The sequence below is a fragment of the Gadus chalcogrammus genome, chromosome 2 (assembly GCF_026213295.1).
Source record: "Gadus chalcogrammus isolate NIFS_2021 chromosome 2, NIFS_Gcha_1.0, whole genome shotgun sequence".
NCBI lineage: Eukaryota > Metazoa > Chordata > Actinopteri > Gadiformes > Gadidae > Gadus > Gadus chalcogrammus.
Window position 1 is genome coordinate 12893588 of NC_079413.1, and position 14991 is coordinate 12908578.

Below are 14991 nucleotides of genomic sequence, written 5' to 3' on the forward strand. Positions count from 1 at the left end.
ACAAATCGTATAGGATAGCCCTCATTAGGCTGAATTTGATTAATACAATGCGGCTAAGAAAGCTCATTTTTTTTAGGTGAAATTTAGCTCCCTTCCGAGGGATGCAGATATTTCGTTGTAACACGTCTTTGATATCCTGTAGATCCTTTTCCTAAAAAACGGAGCGCACAACATGACGCAGAACTAATCTGTGCTCAGCAGTAACTTCCATTATGCAGGAGCTCTTCCACAGGGAAACCGAACAAACACCTTCCTTACTGCATAGCTTAACCTATTATTGAACCATTGAACTATAAGAAGTAGTTTCACATTCTAGCACATTCTATTCGAGAGAGAGAGAGAGAGAGTGTGTTAAATTTAAGTACACCTCTGCCTTTTAACAATTCCAAATCAATCTGCTAAAAAGCCAACACCAACAACCACAGTCATATACAACTACCGACCAGATGTGGCGTTACGTCACCAAAAGAATTTGCTCAATGCTCCGCAGAAGAATATTTTTATTACAGCTGATTAGGTTGATTAAAACCAATAACCTTTAAGATGAAAATAACTAACATTGAATCATCGTTTGGCATCATTATAGACTTAGACTTTAGACTTTTACTTTATTGTCCCCTGGGCGAAATTCTTTTTCACTCCATGGTACATTTGTGGGCCGCACGCCGACAGACAGTAACAGATATACAGCATACACAACAAAACAAAAACAGCATCCAGAAAAAATGCTGACAAAATATGTAAATATTGTGGAACAGGAGTGAGTTATCTCGGCATTTTATTTAAGGCTGCTATGGCTGCAGGCACCAGGCATTTGCCATAGCGTGCCCTCCTGCACAACAGGGACCTGTACCTGCGTCCAGAGGGCATGATGGTGAAGTGGCAGTTGAGTGGGTGTGAGTTGTCCAGTGCTATTGTGGATGCGATGCGTGAAATGCCCTTTGGTTAAGCTCTGACAGTGTGGGTGTGGGGAGACTGATTAATTTGGCAGCTTTGTTAGTGACACGTGTGAGAATGACCCCATCATGTTCTTTCCTTCAATATATTTATATAGGGCTATTTAATTTTTTAAGAATATATCTGACAATATGGGCTACAAAAAGGAAAAGCTTTGATGTGGAAATCGGTTAAATGGACAGCTGTTAGGTATTGAACAGACAGTATTGAGATTTTTTATTGTATTGTATTGGCACTTAAGTATGAAGTACAACATCTAAATACTGTCAGTTCTATATAGAGCTAGGTGATCATGGTCATCATCATGCTCCTGACTCTTTTGTTTTTCATGTTAATTGTTGCCTGGGTTGACAAAACAATCCTTAACATCATGGTCATTGAATGGTAGAGTTAGGGTTATTAGGGTAAGGGTTAGGGAACTCTCGGATCGAGCACCCTTACTCTGCTCTGGGGGGAGATGGCACAGACCCCGGGCTGGACACCAAAAATTGAATGTGGTGAAATTATACGATGTTTCTTGTTTCGTAGAGAAGATATACTGAAGAGTAGATGAAACTCTCAGAAGGGGATTTTACTAAGTGTATTTCTAACCGTTTACTATTGCGAGTTTGTGTTTCCTAACTATGTTTGATTAATTCAAGAGACTAGGGTTAGGGGTTACATACATTATCTGGTTGTAGTCCTCAGATACGCTGACTCAATTTCAGGCAGGAATCAGTTTGTTCTTCTAGTAGTTCTGATTTGTGGTTGATGCCTCTGGATGTTCATGTGCATGATGCAATTCCAGAGTATTTCCTTAGAGAAAGAGTAGTTTGGAGTTAGATTTCTGTATCGATGTTGCTGACATCACAAACATACACCTGCACCCTCTTTCTCTCTTTCGCTCCCTCTCCCATCCCTCATAGGTGTGTGTGTGTGTGTGTGTGTGTGTGTGTGTGTGTGTGTGTGTGTGTGTGTGTGTGTGTGTGTGTGTGTGTGTGTGTGTGTGTGTGTGTGTGTGTGTGTGTGTGTGTGTGTGTGTGTGTGTGTGTGTGTGTGTGTGTGTGTGTGCGCGCGCGTGTGTGTGTGTGTGTGTGTGTGTGTGTGTGTGTGTGCGTGTGTGTGTGTGTGTGTGTGTGTGTGTGTGTGTGTGTGTGTGTGTGTGTGGGTGCATTTGTATGTGTGTGCCACTCAATCAACATCTCCCCCCACACCACCAAGGAGGTCTATTTTAACAGCAGCCTACTTCTTTTAATAATTCCTGCATAAACTCTTTCTCTCTGTCTCTCTTTCTCTGTCTCTCTGTCTCTCATGTCTCTCATTGAAGCTAATATTGGAAAACCTTGTGGCCAGATTGTGTCTTAGCAGGAGTGTTTTTGCATAGGAAAATATATATTGGTGTTATAACTAAATATTTATATATTGTAATTATTTTCTCAAAATGTTACTTGTTGCCAATTCCCAACTTATTTATTTGTTATCTGTGAGATGAAGACGAGAGACGGTGGGGGAGATGACAGTTTTTAAGGGGAAGCGGGGTTAGAGATTACGCGTAGGATGCCTGAATGGCCAAAAACGCCACTGTGCCTTAGTTATTATTAGCTAACTGTATGAATTTTATTAATCATGGGTCTATTATGAGAAAATGTGTAGACTGTATTCATCCGTGTGTGTGTGTGTGTGTGTGTGTGTGTGTGTGTGTGTGTGTGTGTGTGTGTGTGTGTGTGTGTGTGTGTGTGTGTGTGTGTGTGTGTGTGTGTGTGTGTGTGTGGGCATCTGCGCGTGTGTGTGTGTGTATGTGTGTGTGTGAGTGTGTGCATCTGTACGTGTGTGTGTGTGTGTGTGTGTGTGTGTGTGTGTGTGTGTGTGTGTGTGTGTGTGTGTGTGTGTGTGTGTGTGTGCGTGCGCGCGCGCGCGTGTGTGTGTGTGTGTGTGTGTGTGTGTGTGTGTGTGTGTGTGTGTGTGTGTGTGTGTGTGTGTGTGTGTGTGTGTGTGTGTAAAACTGTAAAAGACTAATGATAATGGGTAAATAATGGCCTTATTACAAGACACCCTGTCGGTGCCAAGAGGGACACCAGATTGTAGATTGTTAAATTGATAACATATGGAAGTCACAATGCTTAACATATTTCCGGTTCCCAGACACACACACTCAGTGAATTGGCCTGCATACGCTATTCCACAGGGGCCCTCGCTGCCGCTCCTCCACTCTCTCCCTGCTCCCCTGCTCCTTCCTTCCTTCCCTCTCATTCTTAGTCCTCCTCATTCTACCTCTGCGAAGAACAAGACGCGTTATTCACTGTCTCCTGCCAGCGATGGGGGATAACTGAATCTCTTCTTGGTGCGAGGGCAGGTGGGTGGGTTATCCTTCAATGTGGGCCAGGATGGAGTGGCCATCCCTGGGTCTGTCCCGGCAGTCACTCCCCTGGAGGGAGGAAGAAGAGGAGGAGGAGATGGATGGATAGCCGGGAGAAATTGAAGAAAGTTTACATGGGGAGAGTTTGTAGGGAACGTTGAGACGCTAGCTTGCACCGACCTGGGGATCTCGAAGGGCAGGGTGTGGAGCGATGGACGAGTTTTTCCTTTCCTTTTTACTTTTCTCTCTCTCTCTATCTGTCAGAAGAAATCCTTTTCCATCTGCGACTTTCTAGTTACTTTATTAGCCTGTACCAAGCTTTTGTTCGGAGATTTGGGATTTCCTCGAAGTGTCTTTCGAGGAAGTGTTTTTTTTATATAGATTTATTTGTACATTTTTTGGAACCAACTTCATGAGTGAGGTGGCGGAGGGAACGCTTGCGTCGCTGTTCTGAGGAGCATCTTCTGTGAGGCCAAGGAGAACAATGGGAAGAGACAGAAGCGTCTCCAGACACTTTCGGTAGGGTACTTTCTTAGTCAATCTCTGATCTCGTTGGTGTTTAATGGCGGGCCTCGTTCTGATTTTATAGTTGAGGCTTGAGTTCAAAAAAATATTATTTTTGAAATTTCAATCAATATCCATCGAGCTTTTCAAGACAATCCCTGAACTCTGACTGTGTCTTCTATGTGAACTAAAGTAAATTTAAACTCTTATTTAGCTCTCCTCTCCCTGCTTTCCTTTTAATTATAACACACTTCTTGTTCATAACAACTGTAATCTAGCTTCATGGTTATAGCTGGCAAGCTCACAGCTGATATCACGACTCGCATCATCGCTAGTTGGCTCTGCTTACGAGAATGATGGCTCCTTAATGAGTTTCAAGGTGTGCTAACGAGAGGGATGGCTCCTTTAACAAGTTTCCAGGTGTACTAACGAGAATGATGGCTCCTTTAACACGTTTCCAGGTGTACTAACGAGAATGATGGCTCCTTTAACAAGTTTCCAGGTCTTCTAACGAGAATGATGGCTCCTTTAAAGAGTTTCCAGGCTGTACCAACGAGAATGATGGTTCCTTTAATGAGTTTTGTTGTTATTCAGGCCCCTCTGTGTGTCGTGTCCCTGATCCAGCCCTGCTCCTCCCTTGAATCTAATTATAGCATCCTACCGGCCTCCTTCTAATCGAGGTCACCCCAAGTCCTACATCCTACATTCAACAAAGTTTCTTGGTTGAATCGACTTTCTTTTTTGCTCATTCATGTTTGCCGAGAGCCAGTCATGGTGACCAGACGATTAAGGGTCTTGCTGAATGCAGGATACAATGACATTGAAAGGAGCAAATGTTTGGAACGAGTCTCGTCGCTGACATTCTGCAAATATTGATGAATAAATAATAAATAAAGCAAATGTAAGTATTTCATTTTGAGAAATTGTTCAACTTCTACTGAGCTAAGCGGAACAGCTGTGGTGGGAATTGAGGGCACTTTTAAAAGTTCTGTGGCCTACATTGAACTCAAATCAGCCAAATATCTTCGTGATATCTTTACACTTGGTATGTGACCCTGGCCTAGAAAGATTTCTAGTTCAAACCCTCCATCTCTCTTGTTATTCATCTGGTTCTTTCCTCTTTTATGGCTCTATTTTTTTTCACCCTCTATACAGTGTTTCTCTCTCTCGCTGTCTTTATCATTATTGATGTGTCTTTCAGTAAATTCATTCATTCACACTCAACATTATGCCCCTAATGTTTCAATACGTAGTAAGCTAGCTATGCAGCTTGTACTTGCTGTATAGTGTTTGTCCTGTGGGTGGCGATGTAGAGCAGACCCTTAAGTCTTTTATGGATTTTATTTTTATTTTTATTATTAGTATTATTAGTATATTATTTAGTATTATTATTACTATTATTATTACTACTATTATTATTAATATTAATAATAAATAAAATATCTGTTTTTTGCTGAGGTCTACTAAAAGAAAAGTACCTCAGATGATTTAATATCATAGCCGGAAGGAATATACATTCTGGTGCAATACAGATCATGTATAATAATAGTCCATATCAATTTAATATGATAACATTGAAGCATGAATGTCCTTATTCTTGTAAATACAGATTCAGGTTCATACACATTGCTCTGCGACTAAGAGACAGACTAGTAGTATCTTCTTGCTTAAGTATTTGTACCTATGTATGTGTTTGAGACATAATACCCTTAAGCTAAGAGCACATTTTCTGCATTGATTATAAGTGTGTGAGCCAAAGCCTCCATTTTGTTCTAAATTCTGAAGAACCACTCCCAAGGTAGCCGCTACGCTGAGCAACAGTTCTCTATGAATAAGTTTCAACCGGTTTCCTGTCTTTTAAGATGGAATTTGAATCGGTACCTACTAATTGACAGCACTATAAGATTACCTCAAGTGCAACTATTGCATTCCAATTATGTAAAAGTCTGTAAAACATTATGGGAATAGTTCATGGGAATAGTTCACCTATTACTACAGGCCACCATGAGTCTGTGCACATATTCAGTATGCACCAATGTTTGCAACTCGCCCAAACCCATGAAAACATGAGAATTGAAATAAAGACAAGGAAAACAATTTTAGAGACAGCCTCGTAAACACTATATTAATCAGAATCCTCTCCGTTATGAATCCTGATGAGAAAGATCTTGTGATTTAGTGCTCACTATTAGCATTGGAGCAGGCTTCAAGTCAAGCCGTTTTACTGTATTGGTATCAGTGTCAGACATCCATAATCACCTGCACAGCCCCTGTTTCACTGACAGAGCTTTTCAGCCAGCCAGCCAGTGTGAAGTCATACTCCCACCGGTGAGGATATGAGCTGAGCCTCTACATCAGAGGGATGATGAAACAGCCCAAGAGATATTGTCTCAGAAAAACAGATGAAAGAAAGACAGAGGGTGGAGCAGAACATATGTGATTGTCGCATTGTTTTGAGGGAAAAGCACTCTTGCTGGAGGAATATATGCAGGATGATGGTAGGGTGTGTAGGGTTAAAAGGACAGCATTAAAGACCAATAAAGGACAGCATTGAAGACAGTCATTGCGTTTTGAAACAATCACTTTGTCCCCGCATTTCTGTCACTAGTTTCAATTTACCTATATAAAATAATTGTCCCATCCTAGCAGAGAATATTCTCTCATGTGTGCATGTGTGTGCGTGTATGTTCGTTTGTGTGTGTATTTTTGTTTGTGTGTGTGTGTGTGTGTGTGTGTGTGTGTGTGTGTGTGTGTGTGTGTGTGTGTGTGTGTGTGTGTGTGTGTGTCAGAAAGTGATAATGGTGCACTGGGTGCATGCATAGATTTCTGTACAAAGAACAATGAGTAAGATATGGAACTAGAAGTAGTGTCCTGTATTAAAGGAAGAGAAGCTGGGAGCTGGGAGGAGAGAGAAGGAGCTTGAGGGAGGGACGGAGGGATGCAGGAAGAGAGAGAGGAATATAGTAGAGAGTGAGGAAGGAGTGATCATACGAGAGATAGTTTACGTAGGAGGGGTTGGGAACTGATGTTTTCTCCAAGTGGTGGCAGAAGGACTGTGTGCTTTCCTGGCTGTGAGGATCCGGACGTTTACCTTTACATGGACAACAGATTCTACTCATCTAATAACAAGCTCCTAAGATCTCACACACGCATGCACGCACACACACACTGAGACACCGCAAAGGTGCACAGAACACTGAAATATTCACATGCATGCATGCTTACGTAGCCCAAGGCACATGCCTACGCCCAACACACACACACACACACACGTGCTCTTCACCACACACACCACGCACACACACTTGCAAACAAGGCCTTGTGTGGCGATCCCATGAGGATATCATGAACAGGAGCTATTTTTGAACCAATTATGTGGATCTTACAGCTGGACAAAGACGTACTGTGAAAATGGAAGAAGCTTTTATTTTTCATCTTTATTCTTAAGAAGACAAGAACACTCTCAGAGATTAGTTCAGTTACCGGATTTGGGATTGGTACCGGACAATTGGGAAGGATTGTTCCTAAAATATTTTTTTTACAGTTCAGTGTTTTCATTTTCTGGTCAATAGTGTAAATTGCACAAGAATCAGGTTTGAATTAGCTGCCAATATTAGTTTGTAATATAAGTTGTAAAATTGCTGGTAATAATAGTTGGTGATATGGGCTGGTGATAATGGTTGGTAATATTGGTTGGTAACATTCGTTGGTAATGTTGGTCTGTTATATTAGTAAGACACGACTTTGAGAGAGAATTATTGAGTGGCTCCACCCAGGCTCCTCTGCTGCACGGTGTAGTGGACCTGACTTGTTTCATAATCGGCCTGACAGGAATTCTTTGCAAGCAGGATGTATGCGTTACTTTCTTCTTCTTGTCAGGATTGTCGCAGTGTAAGAGACCTCGCTCGGGAATTAGTTGGTCAATACTGATAAGAGCCCCCTTCTCTTCGAGCCTCTCTCCTACACCCTGAACCTCTGAGCTGCTCCCTTAACCCTTCCCCGCGTCGGGTCAAGAGGTCGAGACCTTCACTGTGCTTACTGTGTGACACTTAGCGTCCATGTCCGCTATGTTCGCCAGGATCTTCATTCCCAAGAAGCACCGGGAGCGCTTCGACGACGTGGTGTCCCAGAGTCTGATGAGCCGCATCAAGGGGCGGAGCTTCAGCGACCCCAGCCGCAACCGCCTTCGCCGCAGCCGCAGCGAAGACCACCCGGAGCGCCTGCTGGTGTCCACGCGTGCCAGCTCTGTGCCGCGCACACACGCCGAGGAAGGAGTCATGCCCACCCGTGGCATGCGGAAGACCACCTCCCTCATCGCTGGGCATTCCGCCGGGGGCCCCATGGCAACCACCAGCTGCAGGTCAGTGACCTCCGACCCACAATTGATTGGATTGGTGTTGTTGAGAGATACTTCAAGTTTCTTCATATGTGTTTGTGTGTGTGTGTGTGTGTGTGTGTGTGTGTGTGTGTGTGTGTGTGTGTGTGTGTGTGTGTGTGTGTGTGTGTGTGTGTGTGTGTGTGTACATGGGCTTGCGTGCGTGTGTGCGGGTGTGGGTGTGTGTTTGTGTGCATGGATGTTTATTTGTTTGTCTTCTTCTATATGTGTATCACTGTTAATACAAAACCCTCCCTCCCCCATACACACATATACAGCACAGGTTAATCATATAAAGACAAAAAAGACAAAAAGTTCATCAGATGTGTCAACTCTGTGGCGTTTATAGGAATTCAAATGTAAAAGATTAGCACAAGAGGGCAAAAGGCAACATTAATACATCTGAAAAAACTGTCCCCACCGGTCGTCATAGTTTTTTCTATTTAGTCATTTACCTTAATTTGCTCTCCCCACCCTGAGTGAAACAAATGGCAAAAATAACCTAACCTAAGGTGTCCAAAAACATATTTAAGTGTGGTAGTTGAGGTGAACCTTCCGTGGTTCTAGTCAACTTTCCTACCAATTTCTTCGAAATTGGCTTTAATTTGCTTTAACTGCTAATGAGTGGTCTCATGTCTTCATAAATAAGTAGAGTAGTGATATAATGCATTCTGGGGATAAGCTGACCATATTTAAAAAGGGCTCTCTGTATGCAGAATTGGGGTCTTAAAGTCATCTGCACAACAGGGCATACCGTCTGTGGTCTGCAAATTGGAGTCCCATTGTTTCGGAAAGGGCGGGAAAAGCTTCCTAATAAAGCAAATAGATCTCTATTAGCTTATGTAATTACCGAACTAAAAGCATATAGAAATCATGGTGTAAAATATCTCTTCCTTATTATAACACCACTCTCACTACTACTAGTCCCACAAGGCTGCAAACTTGTGCAAAGTGTCAGCAAATCTGAGGACGGTATTGAGTTTCTATGGTAACCACATTCCGCCCATAATTTTATGACTTGCAGAGGTATAGTATAAATAAATGATCCCTGCTATACACTCAATATTACAAGCATGAATAAGTGCTAAGTGCTCTCTCTCTATATATATATATATATATATATATATATATATAAATATATTTCTCTCTCCCTCTCACTCACTCGCTGTCTCTCACTCAATCTCCCCCCCAGGACAGTGAGGGTGTGCAAGGGCAACTTGAGCTTTGGCTTTACACTCCGAGGCCATGCTCCTGTCTGGATTGACTCAGTCATCCCCGGTAAGCTAACGGTAATAGTGACCCGTTGCATACATTTGTGTGTCCAGAAAGGAGCACGGCTTTGCTCTCTAACTATGTGTGTCTATGTGTGTTGCGCTGCCATCATGCAATGGATTGATGATGTGATTGGCCAACAGGAGGAGTCTTATCATTATGGGAGTGGCTTAGAGAAAGCAAATGACCTGGTATCTGTAGCTGGCAACTGGGCAAGGAGGTAGGGGATAGGATAGTCCAGTTGTAGTGGAAAGCATATGCTCTATAGAAAATAGATAACGTGAGTCATTTAGCGGCTAGGCTGTTCCAATCCTAGCTGAACGATACCGGGTTCAATCCCCCTTATCTGAAGCCTCACCTGTAGGTGTCTTTCAGCAAGATAACCCCTATTCTCACTCTGTCTTTCTCTCTCTCTCTTTCTCTTTCTCTTTCTCTCTCTTGCTCTCTTTCACTCTCTCGCTCTCTTTCTCTCTCTCTCTCTCTCTCTCTCTCTCTCTCTCTCTCTCTCTCTCTCTCTCTCTCTCTCTCTCTCTCTCTCTCTCTCTCTCTCTCTCTCTCTCTCTCTCTCTCTCTCTCTTTCTCTTTCTCTTTCTTGCTCTCTTTCACTCTCTCGCTCTCTTTCTCTCTCTCTCTCTCTCTCTCTCTCTCTCTCTGCAGGCAGCCCAGCTGACAAGGCGGGTCTCAAACCGGGGGACCGCATTCTGTTTCTGAACGGACTGGACATGAGGTGGGGCTGAGTCTGCTCTCCTAACCCTCAATAAACAACAACCCCCTTTAGGCATCCATGAGCAAGAATCCTAGCCCCTTCCTGCTTCTTAACATGTATCAGTGTAGGACACATTGGATAAAAGTGTCTGCTTAAACGGATAAACACACACATCCAAACATATTCAACCACTTATCCGGGGTTGGGTCGTGGGGGCAGCATCTCTAGCAGGGGAACCCAGACTTCCCTTTCCCGGGTCACATTGACCAGCTCTGACGGGGAATCCCGAGGCGTTCCTAGGCGAGGCTGGCGACATAATCTCTCCACCTAGACCACCTCAACAGACTCCTGTCTAGACAAAGGAGCAGCAGCTCTACTCTGAGTTCCTCACTGATGGCTCAGTGAGGATGGATCTCAAAGCTTGGCCTTCCGGCTCAGTTCTCTTTTCTTCCCAATGGTGCGGAAAAGCGATTGCAATACTGCCCCCGCTACTCCGATTCCCATCCTAATCTCACATCCCATCGCACTCTGACTCGCGAACAAGACCCAGAGGTACTTGAACTCCTTCACTTCGGGTAAAGAGTCTGATATATTCCCCTCCTAGTGGAGGGGAATGAATCAGACTTACTGCCGAGAACGTGGACACAGCTCTCGCCTTCAGGGTACAGAGATTACAAAGATACTCATGTAGACTTGATGGGCATACTCCAAGGCCCCCTCCAGGATCCTTGCGAGAGTGAAGAGCTTACATCTGACATTCGACTATTGGCCGAACCCTCCTTTTCCACCATCTTGGAGTAGGCTTTTTCCAGGCTGAGTAGTGTGATACCCCTATAATTGGCACACACACTCTGGTTCACCTTGTGAACACGGGAACGACCACCCCGGTTTGCCACTCCTTTAAAGAGTCGGGTCAGCCAAGACAGCCCCTTCACACCCAGAGCTTTCAGCATTTCTGTCTGGATCTCATCAATCCTTGGGGCTTTACCATTGGGGAGTTGTTTGACTAAAGTGACTTCCCCCAGGGGAATTGAGGAAGAACCCCCATCAGCCTCAAGATCTGGTTGTAAAATAGAGGGTGTGTCAGTCGGATTACCTCCTCCACCGTCCGACTACCTCCTCATTTGAGGTCTACAAGTCCCATCCTTACTATACACAGCTGGGATGGTTCCCCGTGGGGCTGGACAGTTTTCCATAAGCACCCGCTGCTTTGCCTCTGACACAACAGTGGCTGCAGCCGCAACCCTGCAGCTTCCCCCTTCCCCTGATCCAACATACCACCAGACTGTGGTCAGTTGTCTAACCCTCTAATCACCCGAGTGCCCAAAACATGCGGCCTCAGATCGGATGATACGATCACAAAATCGATCATCGATCTTGGTCCTAGGGTGCTCTGGTACAAGGTACACTTATGAGCATCCTTATGTTCGAACATGGTGCACTTTTAGTGGCGTATGGTGGCATAAGTATGTGAGACTCAAGTTGTTTCAGGGTGTTTTGGTGACCTACAAAATAGCAGGGAGGGACAATTTGTGAATAAAATTTATACAAATCCACCAGTGGTTGTATATTGTGTATTGCATTGCACTTTGAAAGCTGGTGGGCAGCATGGCTTGGACTACAAGGGCAGAAGGAGAGGATGCAAAGCCAATTAGTCAAACCAGCCCTACTCTAGATTTGTAAAACTAAATAAAAAAATCTGGGCCTGCCATAGGTCCTTTTTTTGCCCTCAATGACTGAAGCTATTGGTTGTAATTTGGCTATGTTTGACACAAGACCAAGATATTTTTTAAGTGATTTCAGAATAACGGCATGTGTAGCTCCACGTTTTCGCCACCCTTTCAGCCGGCTTGGTATGTGTGTTCCCATGTAGGACGTGTTCCCATGAGAAGGTGGTGTCCATGCTGCAGGGCAGTGGGGCCATGCCTTCGCTGGTAGTGGAGGACGGCCCGGCCTCCTTCTCCCTGGTAGAGCAGCAGGAGCTGGTGGGAGGAGGAGGAGGAATCAGCGGAGGGGGTCCACCCATGGAGGGCTCCCGCTCCCCGGTGTTGAGCTCCCTGCAGTGGGTCGCTGACATTCTGCCTCCCAGCATCAGGGTCCACGGCCGCACCTTTGGCCAGCAGTTGGAGCACCTGCTGACCATCCAGGAGAGGTACACTATCTGCAAGGCCCTGGAGAACTTCTTCCAGCACAGGTGAGACCCGGCAGCAAGCGTAGGGGGATTGAGTGTAGGAATGTTTAGCTGAAAACGGTGTTGACTGCTGCCCGTAGCTAAGAGACGTCACCATCGCAGCTACATTGAAGGGGCCAAGATTGGCTTGTTAACAAAGTGTGTGATGTAGCATTTACAATTCCCCAACTAAGCAATTCTGCAGTTTTCGTCAAGGGCTCATTTATGTTGAGTACAAAAAAGTATAATAATAATGATAAGATTCATATGAATTTAACAGTAACGCAAAGAAATAATATAAAAAACAAAAACCGTTAAGTCAAGATGAAAATATTGTTAGCATTCAATATGTCCTATACTTATTCCACTATCTTTCCTATCGTCTCTTTCCCTGTATTAGTTTATTTATGTATCTATCGATCTAGTCTCCTTCCAATATTTGTAATTTATGACGTTGTTTTCCTCTTTCTGCTGTTTCCTCGTCAGCAGGAACGTTGACACTCTGATCGTGGATGTGTTCCCGGTGTTGGACACCCCGGCCAAACAGGTGATCTGGCAGTTCATCTACCAGCTGCTCACCTATGAGGAGCAGGAGCACTGCCAGAGCAAGATCACGCGCTTCCTCGGGTTCAAAGCCTCCGCAGGTGTGTGTGTGTGTGTGTGTGTGTGTGTGTGTGTGTGTGTGTGTGTGTGTGTGTGTGTGTGTGTGTGTGTGTGTGTGTGTGTGTGTGTGTGTGTGTGTGTGTGTGTGTGTGTGTGTGTGTGTGTGATTGTATGTATATATATATATAGACTTGACTTGACAACATCTTCAGTTTGACTGGCCTTGTTCACTTTGGGTTCCACCAACACCCCCCCCCCTCCCCCCCAATGTGTTTTCCAGTCCCCCCTCCACCGCCACCGCCCCCCCCTCCCCTAGAGCATGATGGGGCCCCTGAGCCCCACCGGCGGAGCAGCTCCATGAGGGTGACCGGCACCACGTACCGTAGCAGCGTCAGGGGCCGCAGCTCTGACGACCTGGTCATAGGCACCCATCTGGGGATGGGTACGAGAGCCTTGAGGGCTGGGACCAGTTTGGGATGTTATCTTTCAAGTTCAGCATCTTCTTCATGATCATCATCGTCATCATCATCATCATAATTGTTTGCGTCATCATCTTCTTCATTCTCACAATTGTTTCACAAATCCCCACAGTTAAAGTTATGTATTATTTATTGCTTTAATTCATCTCTTATTAAAAAACGTTGTGAGCTTTTGTTATTTTGATTGGTTATTGATGTTTGTCCCTGAATTGGATTAAAACTGAATTGTTAGGCTTTTTTAAAATCCCAATACCTGGGCATTTACTACCACTAGAAAGGTGGTTACCAATTTATGATTGTATTACAAGCTTACATTGAATATGAAACATTGCTTTGATTCCTGCTTTTCAGTAGTTCTTATCAATTAGTCACTTAGTCCCTTAAACACAGATCATTCGGATCATTATCACGGATGACTGACTGAGATGTGGTTCTACGTCCAAGGTTACCGTGGAGAGCCAGTGCTGGAGACGGGGATGAGGCTGGCTCCGGGGGAGAGACAGTCAGGGGACGGCACCTCCCTGCCTGAGACCCCCAACAACCTCACCAATGTACTTCCCAAGAAAAAAAGGCCATTAACAAAGAACCACACAAAAATACAAAAAAAAGACAGACTAGAAGACGTAACCTTTTTAAACACTCTTGTAACCATAATCATGTAGTGGCTTGGGTGTTCGACTCCCATCCGAAAGGAACTGGGTTCGATCCCCAAGTTTGACAGGCTACTTGTAAGCTTCCTTGAGCAAGATGGCTCCCCCCTACCTGCTTATCACCTGTATCTGAATTCACTGTATGACATTTCTTGTTTTCAAGCATCTGCTTACTGAATTAATAATAAAGCGGTACACTCTTCCCCATTGCTCTACAAAGCTGTCAGCAGTGTACGCAGAGCTGGAGAACATGTATTCGTCCAAGAGGTCCAAGTCCCTGAAGAACCGCCCTCCCCCAGCCCAGGACAGCCTCCTCGAGGTGGAGCCCATCTCGCGCACCTCCTCCCCCACAATGCTCGCCAGCACAGGTGGGGAACTCACCCCTCACCCGTCCATACCCCTGTTCCCGATTATTAATCCCTATTAATCATCCCTATCATTTTGTTTCTTTGCAGGCGGTCGCAAGGGACCCCCACCGCCGCCCACATCATGGCCAGAACCAATGGCCAGTCCCCCGGATGCCCCGTTCTACAGCTCCGGGATGCCCACCCAGATCAGTGCTGAGTCGAACCCTTACGTAAGCCTGGACAGCCCCCCGCCCTCGCCGCCCAACCCCCCAGACTACCCCCCAAGCCCTGTGGGGCATCGCAGCAGCAAGCGGCGCTACACCTTCTCCAAGCCGCCCCGGTCAGAAGACACCGATCGCTTCCTGGACGCCCTCAGTGAGCAGCTGGGACAGAGGGTGGCCATCGTCGACGATTTCCTGAGTCCTGAGAATGACTACGAAGAGGTAGGCTGGCATGTCCCTGGAGCAACCAATCAAACTGTAAGTTAAGCTTAGTTTTTGGCTTCGGAAGATGACAGACTAACTGATCATCAATTGATGTAAGTAAGTACTGTCACGATTATTAATACAAAGATGTGTGTAATCATCCTGTAA

The 14991-nt window shown here is 45.0% G+C and overlaps 1 protein-coding gene across 1 annotated transcript in view; it reads left to right on the top strand.

The window, feature by feature from the left end:
- grid2ipa (glutamate receptor, ionotropic, delta 2 (Grid2) interacting protein, a) overlaps positions 1-14991 on the top strand; it is a 29370-nt gene that overhangs the window by 7580 nt on the left and 6799 nt on the right. Inside the window, exons 5-13 of the mRNA XM_056605869.1 lie at positions 7875-8135; positions 9355-9449; positions 10101-10170; positions 12023-12343; positions 12809-12963; positions 13203-13364; positions 13846-13952; positions 14272-14419; positions 14507-14841. Of these exons, the coding sequence (XP_056461844.1) occupies positions 7875-8135; positions 9355-9449; positions 10101-10170; positions 12023-12343; positions 12809-12963; positions 13203-13364; positions 13846-13952; positions 14272-14419; positions 14507-14841 (1654 nt within the window). The remainder of the gene's footprint in view (positions 1-7874; positions 8136-9354; positions 9450-10100; positions 10171-12022; positions 12344-12808; positions 12964-13202; positions 13365-13845; positions 13953-14271; positions 14420-14506; positions 14842-14991) is intronic.